Below are 25712 nucleotides of genomic sequence, written 5' to 3' on the forward strand. Positions count from 1 at the left end.
ACTCAGCTGCTTGATGCGCTAGGATGGGAACCAGAGCTTGCCCTGCAAGTCTCTAACTACCTCTCCCCATACTAACATGGGCTATGCTCACGTATAGAAGGCTTGATGTCTAGGAATGACAATCGTATATACATAACTGACGCGTAGCACATAACAAAAACATGTTCATCGTACATCGTATCGATACCACTAGGCCCAAACGCCGAGTGTCCAGCTACCTCTATCACCGGCAGCCCTTCCTCCACTACCCAGGGTACTCTGTCTCTTCTGCTCGACTACGGTTGTATGCCCTGCATCCTTGGTTGCGCCGGCAAGGCCATGCTGCATGAACCGATCCTTGTCGACCTCCACAATTCCGCGTATACGCATTTGCGCCACGATGCTAGCACCTGCCCATGCACCTAGCGTCTCAACCCCACGCACAACGCCTTCGGGTCCTGGTTGGCGATGCTTCATTCCCAATTCTTGCAGCTTGGCCGTGATAGGGTCGATTTCCTGTGGCAATTCTGACGCGGGGAATGGTGTGACGGTGCCAGAGGAGCGTGAAGAGGCGCGTTGCGAAGTAGGCGTTTGTGATCCAGGAGTCTGTTGCGCGCTGTGATCTTCGTCCTCTTCCTGCTGCGCCATCGTTTCGGAAATGCTGCCATCACCCGAGGGTTGCAGCGGAAGCGGCGAGAGCGTGTCGACAGTGTTACTGCGAACGTGATGGCTCCGCATCTTCAGCTCTTCCCGTTTCTGAGTCGCACTACCGTAGCTACGCACAGGGTCCCAACCGCGCTTCTTGACCAAGTGTTCGATCTCTGAGAGGATACGCCGCTTTACTCCGGGCAGCTTTGAGGCACCACCGGTAACGATTATCCGCGGCATACAGAGCTTCCGTGCATCAATGGGTATCGAAAGGAGAACGTTGTAAGCAAGCAGTGGAATTGGAAGGTCATGGTCGTCGATATCGTGTGCGGAACAGTTGCTGGCGAATAAGGCGTTTTCAGACGGCTCAGCAAACCGACTGAAAGGAACGGATACCGTGATAGGCGGGTCTGCAGCGGGGAATGGCACTGTAACGGAAGGATCGCTCGCGGAGCTGTCTGGGTTCGCGCCATTCTTCCTTTTTAGGGCTTCTTCGCGGTTCAAGCACCAGGCCATCCGCGTCAATACTTCTTCCGCTTCCTCAAATGTGATGTCCTCTTGGATTTCCGGTGGGGGATCCTTTTTGGATTTGTGGCATTCCTCGTTCAAGACTTTGGCAATTTCCTCCGTGAGGTACTTTCCGGCTCTTATGCTGTTTCGGTGGTGGATTTCACGGTACTCGTACACTGCAGTAACTGTCGTCTCAGCCCATCCGAGATCGATGACCAGGCCCGATCTGAGCCCCGCCGAGACGATGTTCAAGACGGGAATAGAGAGGACCGTGATGCTGACGGCCTGAAGCGTGGTGAAGACTGAGGATAACAGAGCGGTCATCAAGGGGCGGGGAAGTTGAGGAGGGACCGCCACGGTAGCACGGCGTGGCCGGTGGTCGAGGAGTAGATACTGGGCTACAATTTCTCTGACGGCTCGCTCGATCTTGTCTTCAACCAACCCGAGGTCTGCAGTGCGTAGGTCCATTTTCCACAGCTCATACTCCTCTCCCCAATCCTGGCCTCGCTTTCGCTTCCGACGCACGTTCTCGTAGCCGGGCATCCAACGGCGAAAATCGCCAACCCGGCGCTGCTCATCAGGGCCGAAGGCTCTGGTGCATCGCGGTTTGCTCTCCCCAGCAAATCCAGCACGAAGGAAACGAGAGCCAAATTCGAAAATCAAATGCTCCTCATCGGAGCGAAAACTTGCTGCCGTCGAGGAGCCATAGATGCCTGACAGCGCTCGCGCAGAAGGAGTGGTTGGTGAGAGCTTCCGGCCTGTATCAAACTGCAATGACTGGGGCCGCGAACGTCCGGCAGAAAGCTTCGGGTTGAGAAAATCCTGGGAGCTCATATTGACACGGCCGGATCTGCTGGTTTGCCGTGGTCAAGGCAGGTCGGGGCGGTCGAATACCGAAATTTGGCTTTCTTCAACCCCGTGGCGTTGTGCCGCGCGAGAACGGGCGGGACAGCGCGAAAGATGTGAGGTTGATGCTGGGGCAAGAAACAAACATTTGGGTAGCGGGCACGCGCGCTGGGAGACGCGCTGGCGGTAGGTAGGGCTTGGCGCGGGCGGACAAGGCGCCGGAACAACGATGGGCCGCGCCCGTTAGCGCGAGAAAAAGTGCGAGCTGCCGTCGAAAACTGCAGCGCCCGCCAGAGAAAAAGCTGCGACGCGACCAGCAGCACCCGCCTCCGACCTTGCGCCTACGACGGGCTATTTACTCCCCCGCGCTATCCGCTATGACACTCTTCATCCTCACCGAAACGAGCGCCGGCTATGCTCTCCTCAAGGCCAAGGACAAGAAGCTGCTGAAGCGCGATGATCTCGTAACTGAGACTGAGACGGCCGAGGGCGTCTGCGGACTGTCAGTACTCCATACGCTCTCTCTGCCAATTGGCCTTGGACTGCCTAGAGATGTTCTGTGCTAACACTTTTGCGCACAGGCTCAAGCTGAAGAAGTTCGAGAAGTTCGACAGCGCTGCCACCGCTCTCAACGAGGCCGCTGCCTTGACCGACGGCAAGGTCACGCCCATGCTCAGCAGCCTCCTCGATGAGATCAAGGACGAGAAGAAGGCCTCTCTCGCCGTTGCCGACCCTAAGCTGGGCAACGCTATCAACAAGCTCCCTGGCCTGTCTATCACGCCCATCTCGGACTCTTCAACCCAGGACGTTTTCCGCGCCATTCGCCTCCACCTTACGTCTTTGATCCCCGCACTCAAGCCCGATGATGTTTCGACCATGTCACTTGGTCTCTCTCATTCGCTGTCTCGTCACAAGCTCAAGTTCTCTACGGACAAGGTCGACACTATGATCATTCAGGCCATCTCTCTTCTCGACGACCTAGACAAGGAGCTCAACATCTACGCCATGAGAGTGAAGGAGTGGTATGGCTGGCATTTCCCTGAGATGGCCAAGATCATCAACGACAATGTGGCATATTCGCGTGTTATTCTGGCCATGGGGATGAGATCAAACTGCGTCAACACCGATCTGTCAGACGTACTGCCCGAGGAGATCGAAGCCTCGCTGAAGGTTGCCGCCGAGGTTTCCATGGGTACCGAGATCACGGATGAGGATCTCGAAAACATCAAGGCTCTGGCTGAGCAGGTTGTTGGCTTCACCGAGTATCGCCAGACCCTCTCCAACTACCTTTCTACTCGCATGCAGGCTATCGCCCCCAACCTCACTGCCTTGGTCGGTGACCTCGTCGGTGCTCGTCTGATTGCCCATGCCGGTAGCTTGATAAGCCTGGCCAAGTCGCCCGGTTCCACCATTCAGATCCTCGGTGCCGAGAAGGCTCTTTTCAGAGCTCTGAAGACCAAGCACGACACTCCCAAGTACGGTCTGATCTACCACGCCTCTCTCATTGGCCAGGCATCCGGCAAGAACAAGGGCAAGATTGCCCGCATGCTCGCCTCCAAGGCTGCCCTTGGTCTGCGTGTGGACTCTCTGGCCGACTGGGGTGCCAACAGCGAGGGCACTGAAGAGGAGCCCACTGAGGAGGAGAAGGCTGCCCTCGGTAACACCGCTCGTCTTGCCATCGAGCGCAGGCTGCGCGCCCTTGAAGGCAAGCCCATTCAGTCCAAGGGCACTGCGATTGCCCCCTCCGGCCAGAACAAGGCACCCAAGTTCGACATCAAGGAGGCTAAGAAGTACAACGCCGACGCCGATGGCCTCACTGGCAATGAGCCGGCCGCAAACGACAAGTCCAACGGCATTGAGGAGGTTGACGGCGCATCGGAGTCGGAGAGTGAATCTGAGGACGACGCGCCCAAGAAGTCGAAGGGTGGTGACAAGGCCGCGAAGAAGGCGGAGAAGGAGGCGAAGAAAGCAAGAAAGGCTGAGCGTGCCGCGAAGCGTGAGGCGAAGGAAGCGAAGAAGGCTGCCAAGGAGGCGAAGAAGGCGTCCAAGGACGCCACTGAAGGCGCAACCGACCCCAAGAAGAGGAAGCGTGACGATGAAGGAGAGAAGTCGGAGAAAAAGAAGAAGAAGAAGAGCAAGGATTAAGCGTTTCGCCCTTTCCTCTGTTTTCTACCGCAAAAAGTCAACAAGCGTCTTCTCTTCTGGGTCCGAAGCGACGACTCGACGACACATCTTCTGAAAGACTTAATGGTTTCTGTTTTTCCAGTCTCGCGTTCCCTCGAGGGGGTTACCGACATTCGAGTCTGTCAGGCGTTCTTGGGGTTTGGGATTGTAAAGTATGGGCGCACGTGAGGTTGGCGGACGTCGAGATAGTCTTTTTTGGCGTAGGGATTTTTTGCTTTCTCATCCCCACACGTCCACTGTGCATAGCATTGGCTAGGATACGCGTGATCAATGGCCGCACAAAAAAGTATTTCAACTGCATCATACGATAGTGACGATAACGTGCGTGAAATGAACGAAGATGCCAACTGTGACATCCTCTCAAAGAAGCATGACACGTTATGTAATGACTGTGCCGCCTGCCTGATAACGCTGGGTAGTAACTAACGTACAGGCCGGGGCCAGGAGCACTGGTGGGTATCATAGGTGTGCAAATCTGTGGTTTCCGCTCGAAGTGATGGTAGGTGGAAGGCACTCGGGGACAAAAGCCGCTCATATGCGCTTGCGGTAGCTTGACCCGTATTTGCCTGGTGCGGTTCGGCCAGCGCCTTCCGCTCGCTTTTCCTAGCTCGGAAAGAAAGTTGCTATACCTTATTTAACTATGGTCGCTACGTAAGTCAGGCACAGTAGTGTATAGCTTCCGCGATTTGTGATGCGGCAACCGCCAATGGCCTGGAAATGTGTAGAGCTTATTTTCGTACCTAGACGCATCAAGATGTATTTTGAAACTATATGTTGAAGTTCGATATCCATGTCATTGCGTCTTTTTCACCCCCTGTGCCCCATTTATCAATGTTCCACGGATCTTGCCAGCATGCAGCCACAACACCCCCTTCCTCGAGCTGTACCATCTCTGTCCCACCAATCAAGCCATCCTCCTTCGGCATGCCTGGAAGAAGCCTTCATTCGCCACGCCATCAGAGTCCGCCCTCCATCAAGAATCCAGCAACTGCATAGAAAAGGTTTGCAACAAGGACAGCTGGAAAACATGGTGGAACCTTGACATGGCGGTGTTTCATTCATGAGAAAGGTATGAGGAACTCAACAATACCCCGCACCGCCGTCATTTCTCTCATGCCATTCTCCCCTTCCCATCGTCGTCAATCAACCTTGTATCTCTGAAATGTCCTAGAAACGCAGACCTCAGAACCTCTCGGTGCCTTGTCATCATCGGCCATGCTCCCATTTCCTTCGTTCATACGAAAAGAAAGCGACCACGCCTCAGAACAAGATGCCATTACTTCGAGGGACAACATTCTCATCATCGATCTGGTGCTCTGCTGCGAAACCCCACATTTGCAAAGCGGTGCGTTTTTCATAACCCGTCCCCATTCCCAATGATGATAATAGTAAACCTTGTTATAACTTTCAGAGCGGCGGATGGTCATTCACGTCGAAGAAGCCGCCTTTTATTTCGCTCCGGACAGGGTCTCAGGATCTTCATCATCGTACCGTGGTTTCATTTTGCAGTGCTTCCCCAAAACTACCCTTTAGGACGCACATCCGGTGGCAAATGCGTGCACACAGGCCCTGGGCAGCAATAAAGCCACGAATTAGAAAAATTTGCCTTATCTGACCATTAAAAAAACAAAAAGTCAAGACGGGCGGAGGCTCTGGCTGAGTTTGAAACGCAACCGAAGGTCCAGTCGGCAAAAAGCAAAACGTACAACAGCCGGGATTCCCCAATGGTCACCCACTTGAGTACTAATCGGCCGGTTCGCAGCTTAAGTACGGCTGAGCGGACGGGAAGCCCTGCATTCTGCGACCTATGGTCGTACGTGAGAGTGATGGTTGCGTATTACAATTATGTTCCCCAGTTACCAGACAGTCGCCAGGCTGTCGACTGGCAACTCGCAATGGACTGGTTAGTATGTGCAAGAATGCAATCCAAGAGTTTCTCCCCAACGAAAGCACGTGGAAAATAGCCGAGGCGAGGCGGAAGAGCGCAGAAGTCACGATGGGTGACAGTTTCTGCTCTATGCAAGTAGGCCGGTTAGTAATCGTTGAGAGGTCTTTATCTGCACGCAGCCTCTGTACTGAAGCCAGCACCTAAATTTTCTACCACTTCCCGCAACAGCCGAAGCAAAGCACTGCAAACGAGCGTCTCAACAGGCGCCAAAGCAGCATTAGTCGTAGCGTCTCCAGGAATCGTCGAACAAAATCCCCTAGCCGCCGTTTTCGGGGCGCTTTTTTTTTTTTTTTTTCAATAGTCTCAATGGCCATCCGCCACGCTGAACGCTAGCTAAGCGCGTGGTACACAATTCTACGTACCTCTTCTGCTCACTGCAGCCACTCAATTACCACAAATCCGTCAAGCTGAAAGCGTTTCGCAGCCAATTCTTCTTTTGCTCGTCTTCCGAATGGTAGTTCGGAAGGCGCAACTGCAGGGTAGACTATTTATCGGGTAAAACTCGTACTAACGCTTCTTAACTGTTCCGAGGTCATTCTACTCAATACTTCAACAAGCTCTGCATGCTTGAGGATCTTTTTGTACACGTGTGTGTTGCATTCATGTCCGGAAAGACGTTTGACATACCGTCGTCTGAGCGAATGATAGTAGTAACGCTTTTTCTGGCGAAGTGAAATGAGTAAGCTGACTGGAGGCCCTTACGCGTCTGCCGAGCCCCCACCTCACTCCACGCGTCTGGACCCTGAGCGGCTGTTCCTCTCGTATTGGCGGTGGTTTCGTTGCCGCATGGCTGTACAGCGCATGCATACGACTGGACGCCCTGGTACCGGAGCTGGTCGGTCAAACGGCGACGTTTTGTGTCGGGGGATTTATCTGCTTTTCGCCACGGGAGCTAGCCGCCAAACAGTAAAGCCACGATACTTAGATAGCGCCGGTGTCTAGGACTCCGGAGCCCAGACCCCGGCAAAATAATCCCATGTGCCGGTGGCGAAACGCAAAAACGCCATTGCGACCTCGGTGAAGCTGAACATTGCGGGTATCTAGAGGGGGGATTCCAGCCGATAGCTAGCGTGAATTTACTTTTCGCTCACACCATGGGTAGTTGAAGCTACAATCTGGACGTGAATGTATAATCATTAATTCCACATTTACATCCGGATGATAGCTTCAACTACCCGTACATGTTCTTTTTTTTTTATTATTAAAAGACAAAAGAACTGACTTACGCTATACTCTAGAATCCTGCTATTCTTCGCGCTAGCCATCGGCTGCAGTACCCCTCTATATTTCAGTTCATTTGCGCGCCACGTGTTTGATATGGAGTCTTCGAGAACATGGCGTACAGAACTGGCTCGAACTTAGCTTGTTCCGCCCGGTTTGCCGAAATGTCCAAATGGTGGGAACGTGCGTGAATCAGTCAGCACGAAGGTTCGCGAAAGTCCTCCGTTACTTTCCGACTGCGTGCTGGAGCAAGCCCTCGCGAAGGATGACTTACGTCAGAGAACACTTCATTTAGGCCACCTGCAACAAGTTTCAGCATACAACCGAAACAAAGCAGAAAAGGGCTGTGGGGAAATTTAGCCACTGGAACGCGTGTTGGTGTTTGAATCATTACCGAATCTAGCAAACAAATTCATGCAAAATATTGGCTGTGGGGTTCACGGATTTGCATGCTGTAGGAACGGAAATACGAGGTCTTGAAGAAAAGCGTTAGGAACGCCAAGTATATTTCTTCTCCGCAATCTAAAAAGACGAAGGAAGGTCTTTGAGGTATCAACCAGTGCCAGTGAAGCCAGAACGCCGGGCCTCAGTAAACGCCGTGAAAATGTATCCTTTTTCCCAATCCCATGCCAATTACCCAGCCCATTTTCTTTCCAAACCCCCTAATGTATGTAGAAGAAGGTGCAAGCTCTGTCTCTTAGGTTTCTGCATGCAAGGGTGATCAAGGACAAGTCAAACTCCGCCTTCTCTTCTCGCCGAAGCTCGTCGAGCTGCCAGTGCCAAGCAAGAAGCTGGTCACACTGTCTGCGCCTCGCATCAGCGCCTTGACGTGAGCGCGATCCCGCGCGCCCGGGACTGCACCGGCGAGCGCAACTTGGCCCCAGCACTGTGCCACCAACTGCTGCAGCAACATTTGCTCCTCTTGACGCATACGTTGCTGACGCCTGGCCATGCGGCTGGGCTTAACAGCGGGGCATTTGCTTTCGGCACCAATCCTGAGGAATCCGGAGGGCGCGCGCACCGGCTGGGCGCGTTGCTGAAACTTGACAAGCTGGCTGGACGTCTGAGAATCGGTGGGCGTAGCATCGTAGTCTGAAACAAGGGCTTCGATCTCGCCGCACTGGTCCATGAGAGCATGGATGTGGGCAGTGAGTTTCTGAGCAGAAGCTTCAAAGGTGGAGGAGGCGCCAGGGTAGGATTCCCAGAAGGGGTCGGTGTCGATGGCGTAGCGGAGAGCATCGGCGAAGAAGGGAAGCGAAGGGAGGCTCTGTGAGGGGCCGCTGGCATAGCTGGACTCCTCGGCAAGGTTGAGGGCGGTAAAGGTTATCCGCAGGTGCTGTTCGGTTGAGAGAGTAGAGGTGACAATGCAAGCTGTGGGTTTGTTAGACGGGCATTGATTGGCAGAACAGGGTGGAGCATACCAGGACAGCCAATTGACTGGCACCAGTCTTCCTCGTCAGCAAGGAAGCATTGCAGCCAGAGGAAACCGCTGCGCGCATCGCCAGTGAAGGCCATCTCGAGGTCCTCGGCCTTGGAGCTGCACAGAGCCGCCTCGGCCAGGCGAGAGGCACGGTGGAAGAGCTGGACCACGGGCATGATCAGGGCATGCAGGATGTCGCGGTGGAGCAACCATGGCTCGGGGGAGCAGCATGCATGCTCAGGGCACATTCTAGAATCACATGCGGTCAGTGGTGAAGTCGCAACGGGCGGGGCATGCTTACTCGTTGGTGGCATTGACGGCAAGATAGCTGCGGAGGACGTTGAAGGGCTGAGAGGATTCCAGGCGCTGCACATCCTCAGGGCGGATGGAGAAGGGGGATTGGTCGGCAGTCGACATTGTGCGAGGTCAGCGTGTGGATGGAGAAGCGGGCATCCGAGTCAGGCGCGGGCGACCAGAGCATTGAACAACAGCGAGGGCGACTAAACGGGCGATATATCTGCGCAGCTCAGCGAGGGCAGGGCGGATTGGAGCAGTCCAGGCACGGCGGCCTGTGGTTTTGTCTGGCGTGAAATTATCACGGTTGCTCCTCTCATTTCGTCATCGGGGCCTTAAATAGCGCAGGGCCACCAGGTAGCGTGCAGGGGAGGGGCCAGGAGGGGCGCGCACGCGGAAGCCAACTCGATGCCCAGGGGCTCCTTCCAGCCCCAGGCACGGCGGACAGCTCCGCCAGCGCTGCGCTCAGCAAGCCACCAGCCCGGGCGAATTGCGGTCGGCCACCTGGACCTTGACTCGCCTTGTAAGGGGCGCGGGTGATCTCCTCGCGCCTGCCCACCGCTTGCGGGCGCCGCGGGGAGACTGCCCTGCGCGGCTGCGCGTCAACAGCGCGCCCCGGAGGCTGCCCGACCTCGCGGGTGCCGGGCGAAAAGAGACGTCGAGTACGAGTCTGGACCGCAACCTTGTTGCGCATGCCCACATCGCGCGCTTTCTAGAATCCCTCCCGCTGTTGCATTTCCTGCTTTGCGCTGTAGATCGAGTGCATCTGAGCGCCCTCTTGTCCAATCGCCGCCGGCGTTACGTTGGAAAAGAGCCATCGATGCCCAGTCCCGCCTGGCACTGGCGCATGGCGGTCTGGTTGAGGATAGGCACCTCCTCACCGGTTTTCTTCCCCACGGGTCGCCCTCACCGAGCCGCAGTGCTCAAATGCGTCTTCTCCGCCCGCCACAGTCACGCTCGAGATAAGCCAGACCGCGACTCACCTTATCTAGCGTGAACGGTGCATTCGCAGCTCTCATGATAAGCGCCCGTCTGCTCAAATGGCCAAGCTGAGTCTGCATTTTGCGCCTGCTGATCAACCCCGATAAGAGTACCGCCAGCACCAGAAGCCACCACGTGCGGCGACAAAAGGGCGGTCCGCATCCCGCAGAGCCGTTCAGTCGGACGATGCCGGCATGCAGCAAGCGCGCCTGGAAGAACAGGTGCCCGCCGCAGCACTCACGCCCTAGACAGACCGACAGAAACCTCCTCTCCCAGAACAGCCCACGACAATGTGACGCTGACGCGCTCTCTAATCTCCTCCCAACGATCGCTGCGCCGCAGGGATCCTGCAGTGCTCACACGACGCCGCCAGGGGATTCCGATGTACGAGTGTGTATTTCGACCTCTTCGCACGCCGCCAAAGGATCAGGAGATTGGAGCTTCGCGCCTCGTGACGGAAATACAACTGTAGGCGGACACGACTATACGAAGCGCCCACGCATTACGCGGAGCGTTGAGGCCGTAAGCCGCACAGGCGGTTCGTCCAAAATAGCACCTTTGGAATCTCCACTGTCGGCCTGTGCCGTGGGTATCAGGTCGTGCTTGATTGTCCGTCGTGATCGACTCCTGTCTCACTCCTCGCAATCAATCTGATGAAATTGTCCAATACGGTGACGCATGTCAAAGCAGCAATAAATCTTTTTTTTCATTCATATCGCACCTACGTCGGCTGCTGGTGCTGGCTGTGCTTTGTCGCTTACTGTTTTTTTTCCAAGGAGCCATGGCGGAGTCAACCCACTGGACGAAGGCCACTGCAACGCCGGAAGTTGCGCCATAGGGATGCGCGAGGATCTAAAAGTACATGCATGCGCGTAGTCAATGTTTTGGGAAAAAGGGCACCAAAAGAGAATCAAGGGAAGCATCGAGCAAAATCAAGAACGGATCCAAAGTACGCCCCCACCACCATTCGCTTTAGCCAACCGCAGAAACGCCGTGGGGACAAAGCAGGAAAAGCACCTTCGAAGAGAGATGCCAGCGGAAAGAAGACCCATGCAAGAAATTCGGAATCGGGTTGGAGAGGTGTGCAAACGAGGAAATGATGCCGACCGTCAGCACGGTGGGTTACATCTCCATGGCGGTGTCGGCCGCTTGGAGCGTAGGCGCGTCGATGCTCATCTCGGTGTCGTTGCTTGCCGGCATCGCGACTGGAGACGTGTCGCGCGCTTGGACCACGTCGCTCTCGTAGGCGATTGGATGTTGAGTAAGGTTGCGGACGACACCGTCGAGCGTCGTGCTGACCAACCTGCAGGTGCGCAGATCTTGGCTGAACATGAAGAACTTCTCCTTGTCGTCGGCAACGTCGCGCGCGTGCACGAGGAAGGCGTCGTGGGCCTCGCTCTCGTGGAGGACCTGCGGGCATGCGAGAGGGTAGTGCCTGCTGATGAACTTGGCCCAACCGCGCGCGCCGTCCTTCTTCTCCGGGTTGAACACAATCTCCTTCCAACCAATTCCGAGAGCCATGGTCAGGTCTTGGATGGTGTGGCCGAAGTCGTCGATGGGCATCGTGGTGGCCTTGTAGGCAAGGGAGGACGAATCCACGCCCATGGTAGACGAAGGGACGACGGGCTTGACCGCAGCAGGAGGGCTGCCAGAGGCACGGTCCACATGAGCGGTACGCTGCGACTTGCGCGACACAGCGATTGGTTTCTCCTTCGGCTTGTTGGCTTCCTCAACCTCGTGCTTGGTCTCAGCCCAGGTGCCGGTCTGGGATTCGGCAGCGATGGCGAAGCCCGGCTCGCCGGGATAGATGAGAGTCATGCCAGGACCCATGATGGGCTCAGGCTTCGGCTTCGTGATGATCTTCGAGCCGTCCGCGGGTGCTTCATCAACGTCGGCATCATCCAACGAGCGCTTGCGGCCCGCAATGGCGTTTGAGGGAGCGGCTTGGTAGTTCAGCGACGGCGGCGTGGGGTACTTTGGAACCCGTCCGGGCATAGCGGATGAAGTGGGTGCGTGGGCAGAGTAGCGCGGCGCGTTGAGGCGCTGCTCGAAGTTGTACTGCTGGGGCGGCAGCACAACGGTAGGCGACGAGGCGTAGTAGTTGAGACCCATGATGCTGTTTGTTTAGTAGGACAAGCAAGAGAGAAGAGAAATTGAGATACGATAGATGACGAGTGTTCAGACACGCGACGTCAGCCTGGCGCGCGCAGAGCGGGTGACGCGATAGCGTGGGCGCGCGGGATGATGGTTGTAGGCGGCGACGATGAGCTAGCTAAGCTCGGCGCGATGGGGGTGATGATGGAGGATGGAGGATGGAGTAGAGGAGGGAGAGGGTAGGTGGTATGAGGAAGAAAGACGAAGAGCGCGCGAATATGAGGAGCGCGTCGTGGGCGTGCAAGCTGAGGAGTGAGATGCGAAAGAAATGGACTGAGACGGGGACCAGAGTGCCTTTTGAACATGCAGCAAGAGCAACCAGATGATCGCGAATCAGAATGCATGGAGAGAGGAGGCTGGCGTCACGTGAAATGCCGAGAGGGCTTCCGTGGGGAGCAGCAAATCAGGCGAGCCGTTTTTGCCAAGAGGAGCTCTTTTTCCTAGCCGCATTAGGTGGGCTATACCGTTTCTGTAACGTCGGCGCTTGCGCCGTTACCGAGGGCGCGCCAATGAAACGCATCAAAACATACAATACGGGCGGGCTTTTGTCCTGGGATCGGTGGTCAGAGTTGCCGGAAAGGCCTCATGCGGGGCCTGGCGCTCATGCGGATGCATATCCGGGCCAGGGGAAACGGTCCAGCAGTGCATATTTTCGTGGGCGGCCCGAGGGCGACGCAGCCAGGAGCGACGGCACAGCGTTACGTGCCTGGTTTACGGCTGACGCAAAGGGTGGGGCGTCCGGTAAAGGGGCCACTTTCAAAACAGGTTCAGCGTCTCGAAATTTGCGTTATGCATCCGGCGGCGCCGGTCGGAGGGCCCTTGCGCAGGCGCCGATTGCGGCCTAGCTGTGTCTCAGTGCTGGACCAGGGTCGCTGCTGCAAGGATCCGACATTGATCCGCTCACGTGCGCATTCGGCGAGAAAAGCGGTCTGAGCGCCCGTCTCTCCGCTCGGAACATCGGCCTTGTGCCGCCGCCTTTCCTTGGCGTGTTTGCCGCAGTTTGACGCGTAGCTGTCGGAAAGGAAAATCGTCGCGCCAGGACGCGCTTTGGGCATTTTGGTGGAAGGCCCGCGAAAGCCAGCAGCAGCGCGCTGTAGCCCCTCATTCTCCGCCGGACGCATCCACAACCCAAACAGCCTCGACACAGCACTTCAAGATGCAGGCTCCCGTGGTGGTTATGAGTACGTTTGCTCCCCAAATCCCCCTTGACTGCAGCTAATCCCCCGCTTCCCCAGATACCCAGACCGGGGGAGAGAGGCAGTTTGGCCGCAAGGCACAGCTCTCCAACATCACGGCCGCAAAGACGTGAGTACGCGCCAGTCCATGCACCGATGCTCTCCGCTTACCACCACTCAGTGTTGCCGACATCATTCGGTCATGTCTGGGCCCCAAGGCCATGCTCAAGATGCTGCTCGACCCCATGGGCGGTATTGTCCTGACCAACGACGGCCACGCTATCCTGAGAGAGATTGAGGTCGCTCACCCTGCCGCGAAGAGCATGATCGAGCTCAGCAGAACACAAGACGAGGAGGTCGGCGACGGTACCACCAGCGTCATCATTCTTGGTTCGTCCCACGCCAGCTAAGCTGCGGAGCTGTGATTGACATGTAGTGCAGCGGGCGAGATGCTGGCTCAATCCCTGCCCCAGCTCGAGCGCAACATCCACCCTGTCACCATAATATCCGCTTTCAAGCGCGCCCTTACGGATGCCATCTCCATCATCGAAGAAATCTCGATACCCGTCGACATCAACGATGACAAGGCTATGTACTCCCTGATCTCCTCCTCGATCGGCACCAAGTTCGTCTCGCGGTGGTCTGAGTTGATGTGCAACCTTGCCCTGAAGGCGGTGCGGACGGTTTCTCTTGAGGTCGGAGGCGGCAAGAGGGAGGTTGATATCAAGCGGTACGCCAGAGTGGAGAAAATACCCGGTGGAGAAATCGAGGATTGCAAGGTTCTGGACGGTGTCATGCTCAACAAGGACATCACCCACCCCAAGATGAGGAGGCGCATCGAGAAGCCCAGGGTCATTCTGCTCGACTGCTCTCTCGAGTACAAGAAGGGCGAGTCCCAAACCAACATCGAAATCAGCAAGGAGGAGGACTGGAACAGGATACTGCAGATCGAGGAGGAGCAGGTCAAGGCCATGTGCGATGCCATCGTCGCTCTCAAGCCTGACTTGGTCATCACCGAGAAGGGTGTTTCTGGTAAGCATTGCCGAGTAATGCTCTCAGTGATTAATTCTAACTTTCCCAGACCTTGCCCAGCACTACCTTGTCAAGGCCAACGTCACCGCTCTGCGCCGCGTCCGTAAGACGGACAACAACCGTATTGCTCGCGCTACCGGAGCTACCATTGTCAACTCCCCCCAGGCTCTCACCGAGGCGGATGTTGGCACCAAGTGCGGTCTCTTTGAGATCTCTAAGATTGGTGATGAATATTTCACCTTCCTCACTCAATGCGAGGACCCCAAGGCCTGCACTGTTCTGCTTCGCGGCCCGTCGAAGGATATCCTGAACGAGATTGAGAGAAACCTCCAGGATGCTATGGGTGTCGCACGTAACGTCATCTGGAACCCTCGTCTCTGCCCTGGCGGTGGTGCTACGGAAATGGCGATTGCCGTTGGACTTGACAAGAAGGCCAAGTCCATTGAGGGTGTTGCTCAGTGGCCGTACCGCGCCGTTGCCGAGGCCATGGAAGTCATTCCCCGCACGCTCATTCAGAACTCTGGCTCCTCTCCGATCAGGGTTCTCACCCAGCTGCGTGCTAAGCACGCTGACGCTGCCACCGGTAGCAGTTGGGGTATTGATGGCGATGCCGGTAAGCTGGTCGACATGAAGGAGTATGGCGTCTGGGAGCCCATGGCTGTCAAGGAGCAGAGCATCAAGACTGCCATTGAGAGCGCTTGCCTCTTGCTCCGTGTAGATGACATTGTTGCTGCCAAGGCCGCGAAGATGCCGGGTGGCCCCATTGGTGGCGGCGGCGATGAGTAAATGGAGAAGATTACGTAAGATCCAATGTACAAAAATTAGAGGCGGCTGGTTAAGAATTGGATGAAACGAGAAAACAAAAGAAACTAATGTAGCATAGAGACTCGAAGCATCCTATCAAAGTTTGCGCGTCTCTAGAGCGAAGCTATAGCAGAGCAATGCAACCAATAGCACAAACCCCGCGCCTACCTATGCCAGGCTGGTCGATCCTGCTTTAGAAATACAACCCATTTCTGCGACTGCCAGACGTGACCCTATGTTCGTGTGAATTCCTTCCAGATATCCTCCAAACTGCGTACGTCCCCCTGTGTACTCCTGCTTCCAATCATGTATAAAATTTGTGACGTCTGGGATCACCTGGAATGAGAAACTTGCTACGTGTAAACATTGAGGTTTCGCTTCAAGTTGACTTCTTCACTGGATGTATCGTTGGCTGAAGAGAGGTTATACCAAAGGTACAGGCAATGGCAATCTTGGATGTTCAGAACATTATCATTAAAGACTGACATGTACATATCGTCTACTCTAATCGCATGCAAAAATGGTACTTTTTGGCGAATGGTAGCCATTTGGCCATACAGCGTTTCATCCCGACCGGCTGAGGGCATATCTTATACATGTGGTGGTGATTCAAAAGACTTCCATGAAGCCTTCGTTGATTACGGATATGTTGATTACCTTTTTTTTTTAACCCTCCTTGGTCGGGGTGACGGAGCCCTGCTCAGCAGCACCCTCGGTCGTGCTACTACCGGAGACGGAGCCGGCATGGTGGAGTTGCTTGGCGGCGGCGGTATTCTCCAGCCTCTCGGACATGAAGATCAAATCGACCTCCTCGAGCGTGCGTCCGCGGGTCTCGGGGCAGCAGAAATAGACTAACACACCATATTATCAGCATGAGGCTGAACGGACTCATGCGAGTGTTCGAAAAGGGAAGAAGGAGGGTTGTGGGATGCAAGGCTTACCGTAGGGACCAGCGATGGCATTGAACACCAAAAACCAGATCCACGTCTTCCAACCCACGTTCACGTCGGCAATGGCAATGGGCCCGGCGAATGTGGTCAGAAATGCCGAGAGCCATTGCGCACTGACAGACAAAGAGAAACCGATGTGGCGGTAGCGAAGCGGCATGATCTCTGAACTGTACACGTACGGAACGGGACCTGGACGTTACGAGTCAGCTTGTTGAGATCTGAAAGACTCTATGCAGGTGCATTCATTGCTTACCCCAGGTGGGTCCGAAGACGGCGATCCAGCAGAACAGCATGGCCGCTGCAGCAGCTCCCGTCTTTGCACCGGGGCTCGACATTAAGCCCGTGAATGTAGCAAAGAAAATCGTCTGTCCAATCGCTCCGGCGATGAGCCATGTGCGGCGGCCCAGCTTCTCCATGAATGTCACGCCCATGAAGTTGGTGATGGTGAGAACAGTGGTGGCGACGGCGGAAAGTGCGGACGCGGTCACGGCGGGGAGACCAATGTAACTGTAGGATGTTAGGACACCAGCCTTATTGGAACAAGATAACTAGACTTACGTTTGGAAGATAGTTGTCATGTAGTAGTAGACCATGTCAGTACCGATCAAGTAGCCAATGCCGACGAGGATGACGCCGGTGCGGATACGGCGTGCAGCCTGCAGATCCGAAGTGTCCCAGAAGAAGTCTTTGAGGCGCAGAGAGGCAGTGGCAACCTTCTCGAGCTCGATAGAGGCCAGAATGTCTTTCCTGGATTGCTCAACCTCAGGATCGGTCAAAGTCTTTCCGTACAGACGCTCGAGGGTGCTATCACCCTGCTCGTTACGGCCTCTGGCGTAGTAGTAACGAGGTGTGTCTGGCGTGGGATAGAGGAACGCCATTGTCAGGAGGGACCACATAATTTGGAGGGCAACGGGGAACCTCCAGACGACCTGACCGGTGGTGAATGTCATGCCGAAATCACTACAGTCATGTCAGATCCCGCTGAATCAATTTTAAGCGAGTATTAAAGAGGCTTACACCCAATAAGCAAGCGCGATGCCAGCAGCTGCCGAGCAGATCATGAAGTTGACGGACGCTCCGCGAACTTTGACATTGACTGCCATTTCCGCAACATAGACGGGGATCATAGACGTGCAGAATCCATTTCCAACTCCCTAGGATGGTGTGAGCTCACGCTACGATGTCTGGATGGCTGTATACTAACAATCAATACACGACCAGCAATCAGCTGGCCGTAGCTGTAGCTGGTTGCACTGATGATTGAGCCGATGATCTGTACGACTTCGCCGGCAAGGACCCAGCTTCGTCTACCCATGCGCATTCCGAAGATGGAAATAATGACACATCCCAGCCATGATGCTAGGAGGAATACGGATGTGACCATGGAGATGATGGTCGTGTTGGGGTACTGTTCTCTGTCAGCGAAGCGCAATTGGCTGCAAGAGGAGACATACGCCAATGGCGGCCTGAAAGTCTGGCGTGAGAAGGACACCTCCAAGAACACCAGCGTCCCATCCGAAGGTGATGAAGCCGAGACTGCCGGCAGCGACGGCAGTCCGGTAGAGAGAATTGCCTTGCAGCACCATGACGACGAGTCTGGAGAGAGAAAGCAAAGGCAAGGAAGAGCGAACACAGAATTGAGCAGCAGGGAGAGCGAGGGATCTAGATATCAGCTACGGAAATGCATGGCTAGGCTCGAAGAGGCGAGCGGCAGCAGGCATCATGAGGAATTTTCCACTTCACACATGTATCCCGCTATTCTATTCACTGATCCCCGGCGTTCCTGCCAGGGAGGACGAATAGAGGCAGGCTAGCTCTATCACAAAATCTGGATGCAGCAGTGCTCGCCGCGGAACAAAGCGTGGGCCAAGCTTTGCATGCCCACGAAGCAAGCCGCGTGCTAGACCCTGGCGGGCGGCATGCAGTGGATTCCAGATCAGCCCACGGTGGCTGCATGACGCCAATCGCCATTTGTCGTTCGGAATCGCGATGGGCGGGCAGTGTGGTGTGGCGGGTCGAGTCTCCTGGAGGGCACACGGGGGCGGAAGGGAGCCGCAGCTCCCCGTTGGCCCGGCCGGGGATGCATGGTGATGGTGGTGGTGGTCGGGACAAGCGAGCCTTGGCCGTCTGAAGTAGGCAGCGCCGATCGCTGCTGCCCGCCCATGCCCTGCCCGGCTCCTGCTCCTCGGGACGCAGCCGGCGCCGACTACTCTTCGCGGGCTGCCCGCCGCGGAGATCCTGCGGCACAGCAATTCCACGCCATGCACGCCCCCATCTGCCGCCTGAATCGTGCGCCAGCGATCCACTTCTTCTTCAGGCCCCGTTTCTGCATCCTTCGCAATCCGCATCTCTCTTGGCCGCCGCTCCAATGCCGCGTGGCATGGCCTCGGAGCTATGGGCTTCAGTCGCCCGACACTGGCGTGGATAAGCTCCAGTTTTATCTTGCTAAACCGAGCATCGTCATTCGCCAGGAGGGCTCTCTACCTGGGTTCCGCGCTCTTTTTATGTGCTGCGGCGCCCAGGACTCGTGCCGTGCCACAACGAAGGCTTCACAATGGCGATCCTCTCGAAGTTGATTCTCGCTGCCATTGCGTACATCACCTTCAAGGTGCTGTACCAGATAGTCTACTATCGCTTTTTGCACCCTCTCGCCAAGTTCCCCGGCAACTTCTGGGGAAGTGTTACCCGCCTATGGATCACCTACCACAACGTCAAGGAGGATGAGTGCCAGACATTCAGAGAGCTCCACAAGGAGCACGGTAAGCTCTTCCAGTTGAATTCCCAGCCAAAGCTAACGGCTTGACCCCAGGACCCGTCATTCGCATCACCCCCACCATGCTCCTCGTGAGCGATGCCACCAAGCTCCCCGAGATCTACCACCGCAATGCAAACAAGTCGCAGCACTACATCACCGGCAGCTTCGGCAAGACCGAATCTCTGTTCAACATGCAGGACCACAAGCAGCACTCGTACTTCCGCAAGATTGCCGCGTCCCCGTACAGCTTCAGCAACATCAAGAAGATGGAGCCGCTAATCGATGCGCGCATGAAGGAGTGGGTGAAGAAGATTGACCACAGCTTTGCTAGGACGGGCGATAAGTTCGACTTCGCGCCCTGGGCTGTCTACATGGCGTACGACATCATTTCCGAGGTCGGCTTTGGTGCTCCCTTTGGTTTCATCGAGCAAGGCAAGGACGTCGAGGGCCTGATTCAAGGCTTCCACGACGGTCTTGTTCCTTTCGGCATCATGGCGCGCTGCTATCCCTTTACCAACTGGGTCAAGAGCACGTGGTTTGGCGACAAGTACTTGGTTGCGAGGCCCGAGCAGGACTCTGGTATTGGCACGTTGATGAGGTTCCGCGACAAGCTCATTGCCCAGCGCTTCAAGGACATTGAGGCAGGAAACACTAGCGGTAGGATCGATCTGCTTCAGACGTGAGTGCCCCTCGTTGGTGTTGGATTGGTACTCTTTCTGACGGATTTTAGTTTCATCGACGCTCGCGACGACGAAGGCAAGCCGCTGGACCTCGACTACATCAAGGCCGAGATTCTCCTGGTTCTTCTTGCGGGTGCGGATACGACGGGGACTGCTTTCCAGGCCATGATGGTGCACATTATGTCGAACCCGGAGGTGTACGACAAGCTCATGGCTGAGCTGGACTCTGTCACGCGTGCTGGAAAGCTGTCGGAGATGCCTCAGTACATGGAGGTTCTCGAGCACTGCCCGTACTACGTTGCGTGCGTCAAGGAAAGCATGCGTCTCAACCCGTCGGCACCGAACATCTTCCCGCGCCTCGCACCCAAGGGCGGAATGGAGCTTTACGGCAAGTACGTTCCAGAGGGCACGGAGGTTACGTGCAACCCGTGGCTCGTCCACCGCGACCCGAAGATCTACGGCGAGGATGCGGACGTGTTCCGGCCGGAGCGGTGGTTGGAGAGCGAAGAGAAGGCGAAGGAGTTCAACAAGTACAACATGGCTTTCGGATATGGTGCGCGCGTGTGCCTCGGCAGGGAGATTGCGAACATGGAGCTGTTCAAGGCGCCGCTGCAGTTCTTCCGTACGTTTAAGCCGAACATCCTCAACCCAAAGGAGCCGGGCAAGTACCTGGTCAAGGGCGGTGTCAGCTTCTTCAGCGACATGTGGATCACAATTGACCGGAGGGCACCGGTTGTTTGAGAGATTGACTTCTTCTGATATACATATTGTAACTGTTTTATTAAGCCAATACCAGATCTTGTTCTATTCGGTTCAATAGGTGTGCCTTCGCGGGCCGATTGTGCTGCACATGTGTTTCGTCAGGCCGTTGGTGTATGGTGTTGACACGGACATTTCACCATGATGTTGCTCAAGCTGGAGTGGAAGAGTCAGGAGAGGGTGCCAAAGAGGCAGGTGCAGGCAGGCTCTAAAATCCAATAGAGCCCGAGCTCCTATACAACAGAGGTTCTATATAGTCGGCTTCTTGGCCTCAGCGCTGGCCAGCATGTCAGCTGAGACATGCATGCCGATTGCTCGCGAATCTGCCAAGGTTGAATAATCTCTCCGGAAGGCTGGGTCCAGACGGGGCGTATGTATCTTGACACGAGTTGCATGACAGCTTCAGATGAGACCGATGAAGCTCGCAATGTCAATGCAGGTGGAATTCATGCCGAAGAAGCCCCACAGAATCTGCAGGCTGAATGGGACATGTACATATTTCGCGCACTGATGGCTGGTGGGGGGGCTTCGTCCAGCCGAGGGACGAGCGACAGTTTTTGCAACCACGACTGACTCGGCCGTTGGCACCCCACCGTTTGAGATTTGCTTTTTGCCTTCTGAGCGTGGCCCCCTGAACGGCGCAGCACTGTGATTCCACCTGCCGATTGCCGAACGGCACAGTTCTGCGCCGCAATGGGGAACAGTTCACAGCTGGCCGACGACCAGGGGCGCGCGCGCGAGTCGGGGCATCATCACACGCATTGCCCGGCTTGCACATCAATGGACTGCGATCATCATGAAGGTCGGCGCGACTTGCTCTGTTCGCTTAAAATAGTCGGCGTGGAGGGTGTACAAGCTCAATCATCCGCAAATCCATAGCGCCACCGCCGCCCGAGGGAGCGGCAGTGCGAGTCAAGTCAACCCCAGAACAAGCCACCCGCCCGCCGTTGAAACACATCTGCTCCTGGGCCGATCACAAGTGCGACTCGACGCAGGCACAACCACGCGGCCTGCAATTCAATTGCAGATCCCATAAGACAGCGCCTTTGCCAACTGCCTGCAGGCCGGCGATTCACGCACCAACAACGCCTGGCCCATGCCATGGACCATTTTTCTGCCGAAGGGCATGGAAACCGCCCGCGCACAGGCCGCACGCCCTCTCCTTTGCTCGAGCCTCACTCCGAGCCTCTTCCGCCGCCGCCCGCCCAAGCTCCCGCCCCCTCAACCCGCAGCGCACACGCCTTCTGCTCAGCAGTGGTTCTCTCCCTTGCCCCTCCGCCGCGCATCCTCGCTTTCGCCATCGCTTAGCCGAGCGTCTGTGCCAACCTTCTGCCAATGTTGACGTCGGTCCTCTTCGGTCCAAGCGGCGGACCAGCAGCACGATACAGTAAAGACGTGCAAGTCGGATTAAGAGAAGAGATCAGTGGGGACATCAATCAATCCAAAACAATCACCTCCCGCAATAGGGCAAGCCGTGATCTACAGCACGACACGGTTAAACACGCGTCACCCGCCCGCCGGCAGACCGTCAGAAACGTTCAGACGATCAGTGACCATTGCGGCCGACACCAGCCGGATTGGTAAACAGGAACACAATTTCGACATCTTTCCCTTGGCAGGAGGAATCCCGGTGGCCACATCTTGCGCCTCGCTCAATCCTCTGCCCCCTCTTCCTTCGTTCCTCGACGACAATGATGCTCCTCGAGGACTGCGCCCGTAGGATCCGATTGAAGCCTACCTAGATCCTGCCCGGCCAATCGATCGACAAGGCCGAAAGGAAGGTAAAGGCGCCGAGTCACTCTTTGCGTTTGCGATGTACAGTATAGCGTGAAAATGCTCTGTTATTTTTGCTTCCACCCTTCCATCGCGTCTTCCTTCCCGTTTCTCACCCCTTCCCGCCACGCGACTTCGTTGTGGCTAGTCGGACGTGACAAAGCAACGGTGTTGTCGGACTTATGTATGACTACAGGAGTGCGGAGTTGTGTCCGCACGGATTAAGAAGAGTCAAGGAAAGGCAAAGAAACGTCCGATCCGAAGTTGGGGGCCTACCAGCTACACTCCGGGAGTTGCTGGTGCCTTCAGACTCCGCTATTACTCTAAGCCACCTAGCAGAAGGCCCATCATCGCACTGAGACAGGATCGCTCGCTTAATTATGATGAGTGACTGCGAAACGGCTATCGTGAAGGATAGAAGTAGAAAAAAAAAAGGCAACGGATGGCAAAAAGGAACACAAACACTTTGTAGCCGCCCGTTTACCTGCCCCGCGGAGAATCTGCGGGGAACAGGGGGAGGATCACAGAGAAACGTCCGTCGTCGGTCCGTCCCATCACTTCATTACGCGCCCACTCGTTCCTTTCACTTTTCGAGGCAGGCAAATCAAGGAAACCCCCGAGACCATTGCCTGTCACTCGCGTGGGCCCTTCCTTTCTTTTTCTTTCCGAAGGATGGTGACCCTTGTCTTCACCATACGTAATCCAACGCGAAAGCTTTACCTACTCTGCAAAGTCTCGCTCTCTGCCTGAGGCCCTCCCGGTGTCCGATCCGTTGCCGCCGAACGCCATCGCCCTCGCTCGTCATCCCCTTCCCTCCCGCGTACCCCCGCCAGCCACCCGGTGCTTCTTCGTCGCGTGATTCTCGGTGTCCATGGCGGCTGCGGCGGTGCTGCTGGGCGCCTTACTGGTGCAGGTAGTCAGAATAGGGGACTAATCTCTGACTAGCACGAGACAGCCAGCGTTTTTTCTTTCTCAATAGTTAGAATTCTCGCACGGTGTGCATTAAGTGTATCAGGAGTAGCAGCACAGCCTATTCGCTGCTTGCTATTACTATGTGTTTATGCTATGCTTTGCCCTTGATTATTAGGAGCCCTTTTTCTTAGAATACTGTTCCGTCGCGCCCTTGACGCCGTGCAAGGCCTGGAAGGCAAACCTTAGGTTTTTGTCCGCGCACTCCGAAATGAAGTGTTCGAGGAAAGAGTGAGAGAAACGAGACTTGGAAAATAAGAAGAGACAAGGAGAGGAAGAGAGACTTTTCCACCACCAGCAGATAAACCCGTGGTATCTTGTAAATTTTTGGCATTTGGAAAAGAGAGAGAGAGAGAACGCAAAGGGGAATCATACAAAAGAGAGAATGAAGAAGCAGATAAAAATAACCAACCCTTGTCCGTAATCCAATTCCTTCGGACTGCCTGGCCCTTTCCCTTCGCTTATTGAAATGCGCCACAAATCCCCACCTCCTACTGCCCCTTTGAACTATTCCAGATATAAAATGACAATGCTCACACTCGTCCCTGACCCTGAACCGGCGCCGTCTCGTACAGACTATCATGGCTGCTTGCCCGGGTGGCGGAGCCGTTCTCGTACTGGGTGACGATCTGGGTGCGGACGCCGATGCGGCCGTCCGGCAGGGTGAGAGCCTCCTCGGAGCTGTTGGACGCAGCGTCCTGCTCGATGCGCGTCTGGATCACGTTGCTCTTCTCCTTGGGGCCAAGGTCGTCGCGGTTGAGGCTGCGCAAGTGGACCGAGGTGTTGTTGCTGGTCCCGCCGCCGCTGGCAGCGCTCATTTTGTGAAAGGCACCGTGCGAGGCCTTGGAGCCGTGCTTGGCGCCGGACGGGTAGCGCTGCGACTCGTAGTAGCTGCCGAGCAGGCGCGGGGCGTACTTCTTGGCGATGACCTTGAATGACGGGATGGAAGCGGCGGCGATGCCCACGTTGGTCTCAATGACGGACCAGTACATGGCGCCCGAAATGGCCCAGGTCGGGTCGGTGGACGTGAGCATCTGCGGGATGTAGGTAATGCGGATGATGGAGGAGATGCAAGCACTGGAACAATGTTAGATAGAGCTCTTGATACGGCGCTCCCAAAAGCCACTTACAATAGACCCAGGCTGAGCATGACGCCGAGGCCGATCTTCTGGTTCTTAGGGACTTGCAAGTGCAGGACGGTCTTTATAGGCAGAGTGTATGTCAGGAGATCCGTGGAGATGTTGACGGCGGCATTTGCGAGATAGAAGGCGTTGATGTCGACGCATTTCTTATCCGTGATGGCGAGGTCGTAGGCTGCGGAGACCGGAGAACACTGGAAGATGCAGACAATGACGTGGGCGCTGGCCTGAGCAGCAACGACGCAGGTCATGATGATTGCTAGTCTCCTAAGCAAGCGGTCTCCAAGACGCATGTACAAGGCGAGCACTGAAGTCTTGATGAAACCCAGGCATGCGTTGTAGAAGATGGAAGAGAGCCACACGATCTGAGTTCAGTTAGCGATGATCAGTGACGGTGGTCGTGTCGAACGTACCTGAGAGTAGGTGATCATGTTCTGCAGGCCGCGAGGCTCGACATCCACATAGTGGTCTCCAAGGCCGTGCTGAACAGAGAGGATGGTTGCTGCGACGAAAGCCCAAGCCAGAAGCTGCAGCACACGTTAGAGCAGTTCGCCTGATCCTGGTCCACAGGAACTTACGGCTCCGACTGATATCAACATGTCATCGTATCCAACCTTCTGAACGATGAAGATGCGTGCCCAAAGACGTAGGGACATGATTATGAAAGTTATGACGGCAAAGATGACCGAGATGGTCACGACCGTCGGGCCTTGGGACTCAGCCATGGTGAAAGATGGAGCAACCCAACGAAGGGTTCAAGCAGGCTGGATGGGATGCGACGGATGTGGCCTAGAGGGAGAGCTTCCAAAGAACGGGGCTGGGGCTTCAAAGAGTGGAAGAGACAGTGCCAGGGTATTTATGAGAGAGTGACAGGGTGTTGTTGAAGGAGAGACCAGTCTCTTTTCACTATGCCAGTAGCGTACAGTGACCCGGGTTGCAGCAATAGAAAGGACAAAAGAAGAATCACGAGAGTGAAGTGAAGGTAGCCGGGCGCATTAACGGCGAGGATATCCTCCACAGCAGGCAGAGGATCTTCACGTTCCTGGGAGGAAACCCGATACACCGGATCGGAGCGGGCTTGTCACAGTCCATCACAGCGATAAGAGCCGGGATTGTGCATGCAGGCATGACCAGGGCAGCTGGTTGGTCGTTCTGGTGGTCGGGCCCACGGCAGGGAGATGACCTTGCAGTGCGAGTCCGACGCCATGGCTGCGACTGCAGCAAAGGATCTGACAGTGGTCCGCATTGGGCGCAGGCTGCAGGAACGGTGCATCTGGGTGAGACGTTCTTCATTCATAATGCGAGCATGGATGCTGCGGGGCACTGAAGTAGAGGCGAGATGAAAAAAAGAAACCAATGGCCAATTGCAGAGCGGAGAGGGTCGACGACGCCGCTTCCGCAGTTCCGCGCTGCGAGCTCAGGGCAACCCTGTAGCCGACGCTGCCACAGGCCAAGAGGGAGCGCTCCACCAGGCGTTTCATGCCCTCGCCG

At 55.8% G+C, this 25712-nt stretch overlaps 8 protein-coding genes across 8 annotated transcripts; 3 read left to right on the forward strand and 5 right to left on the reverse strand.

The window, feature by feature from the left end:
• Nucleotides 1-189: 189 nt before the first annotated feature.
• On the reverse strand, nt 190-1971 carry LTHEOB_2441 (Actin-like protein; the record flags this gene model as incomplete). The annotated part of the gene is made up of 1 exon (XM_035511254.1): nt 190-1971. The coding sequence occupies one exon, from the start codon at nt 1969-1971 to the stop codon at nt 190-192; it is 1782 nt and encodes a 593-aa protein (XP_035364150.1).
• Nucleotides 1972-2360: 389 nt separating this feature from the next.
• LTHEOB_2442 (Nucleolar protein nop58) lies at nt 2361-4128 on the forward strand (the record flags this gene model as incomplete). The annotated part of the gene is made up of 2 exons (XM_035511255.1): nt 2361-2485; nt 2565-4128. The coding sequence occupies 2 exons, from the start codon at nt 2361-2363 to the stop codon at nt 4126-4128; spliced, it is 1689 nt and encodes a 562-aa protein (XP_035364151.1).
• A 3929-nt stretch (nt 4129-8057) lies between these two features.
• Nucleotides 8058-9173, reverse strand: LTHEOB_2443 (uncharacterized protein; the record flags this gene model as incomplete). The annotated part of the gene is made up of 3 exons (XM_035511256.1): nt 8058-8707; nt 8758-9005; nt 9058-9173. 3 exons carry the CDS (start codon nt 9171-9173, stop codon nt 8058-8060), a joined length of 1014 nt encoding a protein of 337 aa, XP_035364152.1.
• A 1980-nt stretch (nt 9174-11153) lies between these two features.
• On the reverse strand, nt 11154-12143 carry LTHEOB_2444 (uncharacterized protein; the record flags this gene model as incomplete). The annotated part of the gene is made up of 1 exon (XM_035511257.1): nt 11154-12143. One exon carries the CDS (start codon nt 12141-12143, stop codon nt 11154-11156), a length of 990 nt encoding a protein of 329 aa, XP_035364153.1.
• Nucleotides 12144-13341: 1198 nt separating this feature from the next.
• Nucleotides 13342-15178, forward strand: LTHEOB_2445 (T-complex protein gamma subunit; the record flags this gene model as incomplete). The annotated part of the gene is made up of 5 exons (XM_035511258.1): nt 13342-13366; nt 13421-13490; nt 13542-13750; nt 13802-14392; nt 14442-15178. The coding sequence occupies 5 exons, from the start codon at nt 13342-13344 to the stop codon at nt 15176-15178; spliced, it is 1632 nt and encodes a 543-aa protein (XP_035364154.1).
• A 684-nt stretch (nt 15179-15862) lies between these two features.
• LTHEOB_2446 (Sugar transporter) lies at nt 15863-17732 on the reverse strand (the record flags this gene model as incomplete). The annotated part of the gene is made up of 7 exons (XM_035511259.1): nt 15863-16047; nt 16138-16335; nt 16400-16653; nt 16705-17106; nt 17164-17300; nt 17351-17554; nt 17601-17732. 7 exons carry the CDS (start codon nt 17730-17732, stop codon nt 15863-15865), a joined length of 1512 nt encoding a protein of 503 aa, XP_035364155.1.
• Nucleotides 17733-18308: 576 nt separating this feature from the next.
• On the forward strand, nt 18309-20322 carry LTHEOB_2447 (Cytochrome p450 family protein; the record flags this gene model as incomplete). The annotated part of the gene is made up of 4 exons (XM_035511260.1): nt 18309-18435; nt 18669-18905; nt 18956-19580; nt 19632-20322. 4 exons carry the CDS (start codon nt 18309-18311, stop codon nt 20320-20322), a joined length of 1680 nt encoding a protein of 559 aa, XP_035364156.1.
• A 3293-nt stretch (nt 20323-23615) lies between these two features.
• LTHEOB_2448 (Integral membrane protein) lies at nt 23616-24946 on the reverse strand (the record flags this gene model as incomplete). Its single annotated transcript, XM_035511261.1, has 4 exons — nt 23616-24159; nt 24213-24586; nt 24635-24748; nt 24800-24946. 4 exons carry the CDS (start codon nt 24944-24946, stop codon nt 23616-23618), a joined length of 1179 nt encoding a protein of 392 aa, XP_035364157.1.
• Nucleotides 24947-25712: the final 766 nt, after the last annotated feature.

Source organism: Lasiodiplodia theobromae, assembly GCF_012971845.1.
Source record: "Lasiodiplodia theobromae strain AM2As chromosome Unknown scaffold_6, whole genome shotgun sequence".
NCBI classification, from domain to species: domain Eukaryota; kingdom Fungi; phylum Ascomycota; class Dothideomycetes; order Botryosphaeriales; family Botryosphaeriaceae; genus Lasiodiplodia; species Lasiodiplodia theobromae.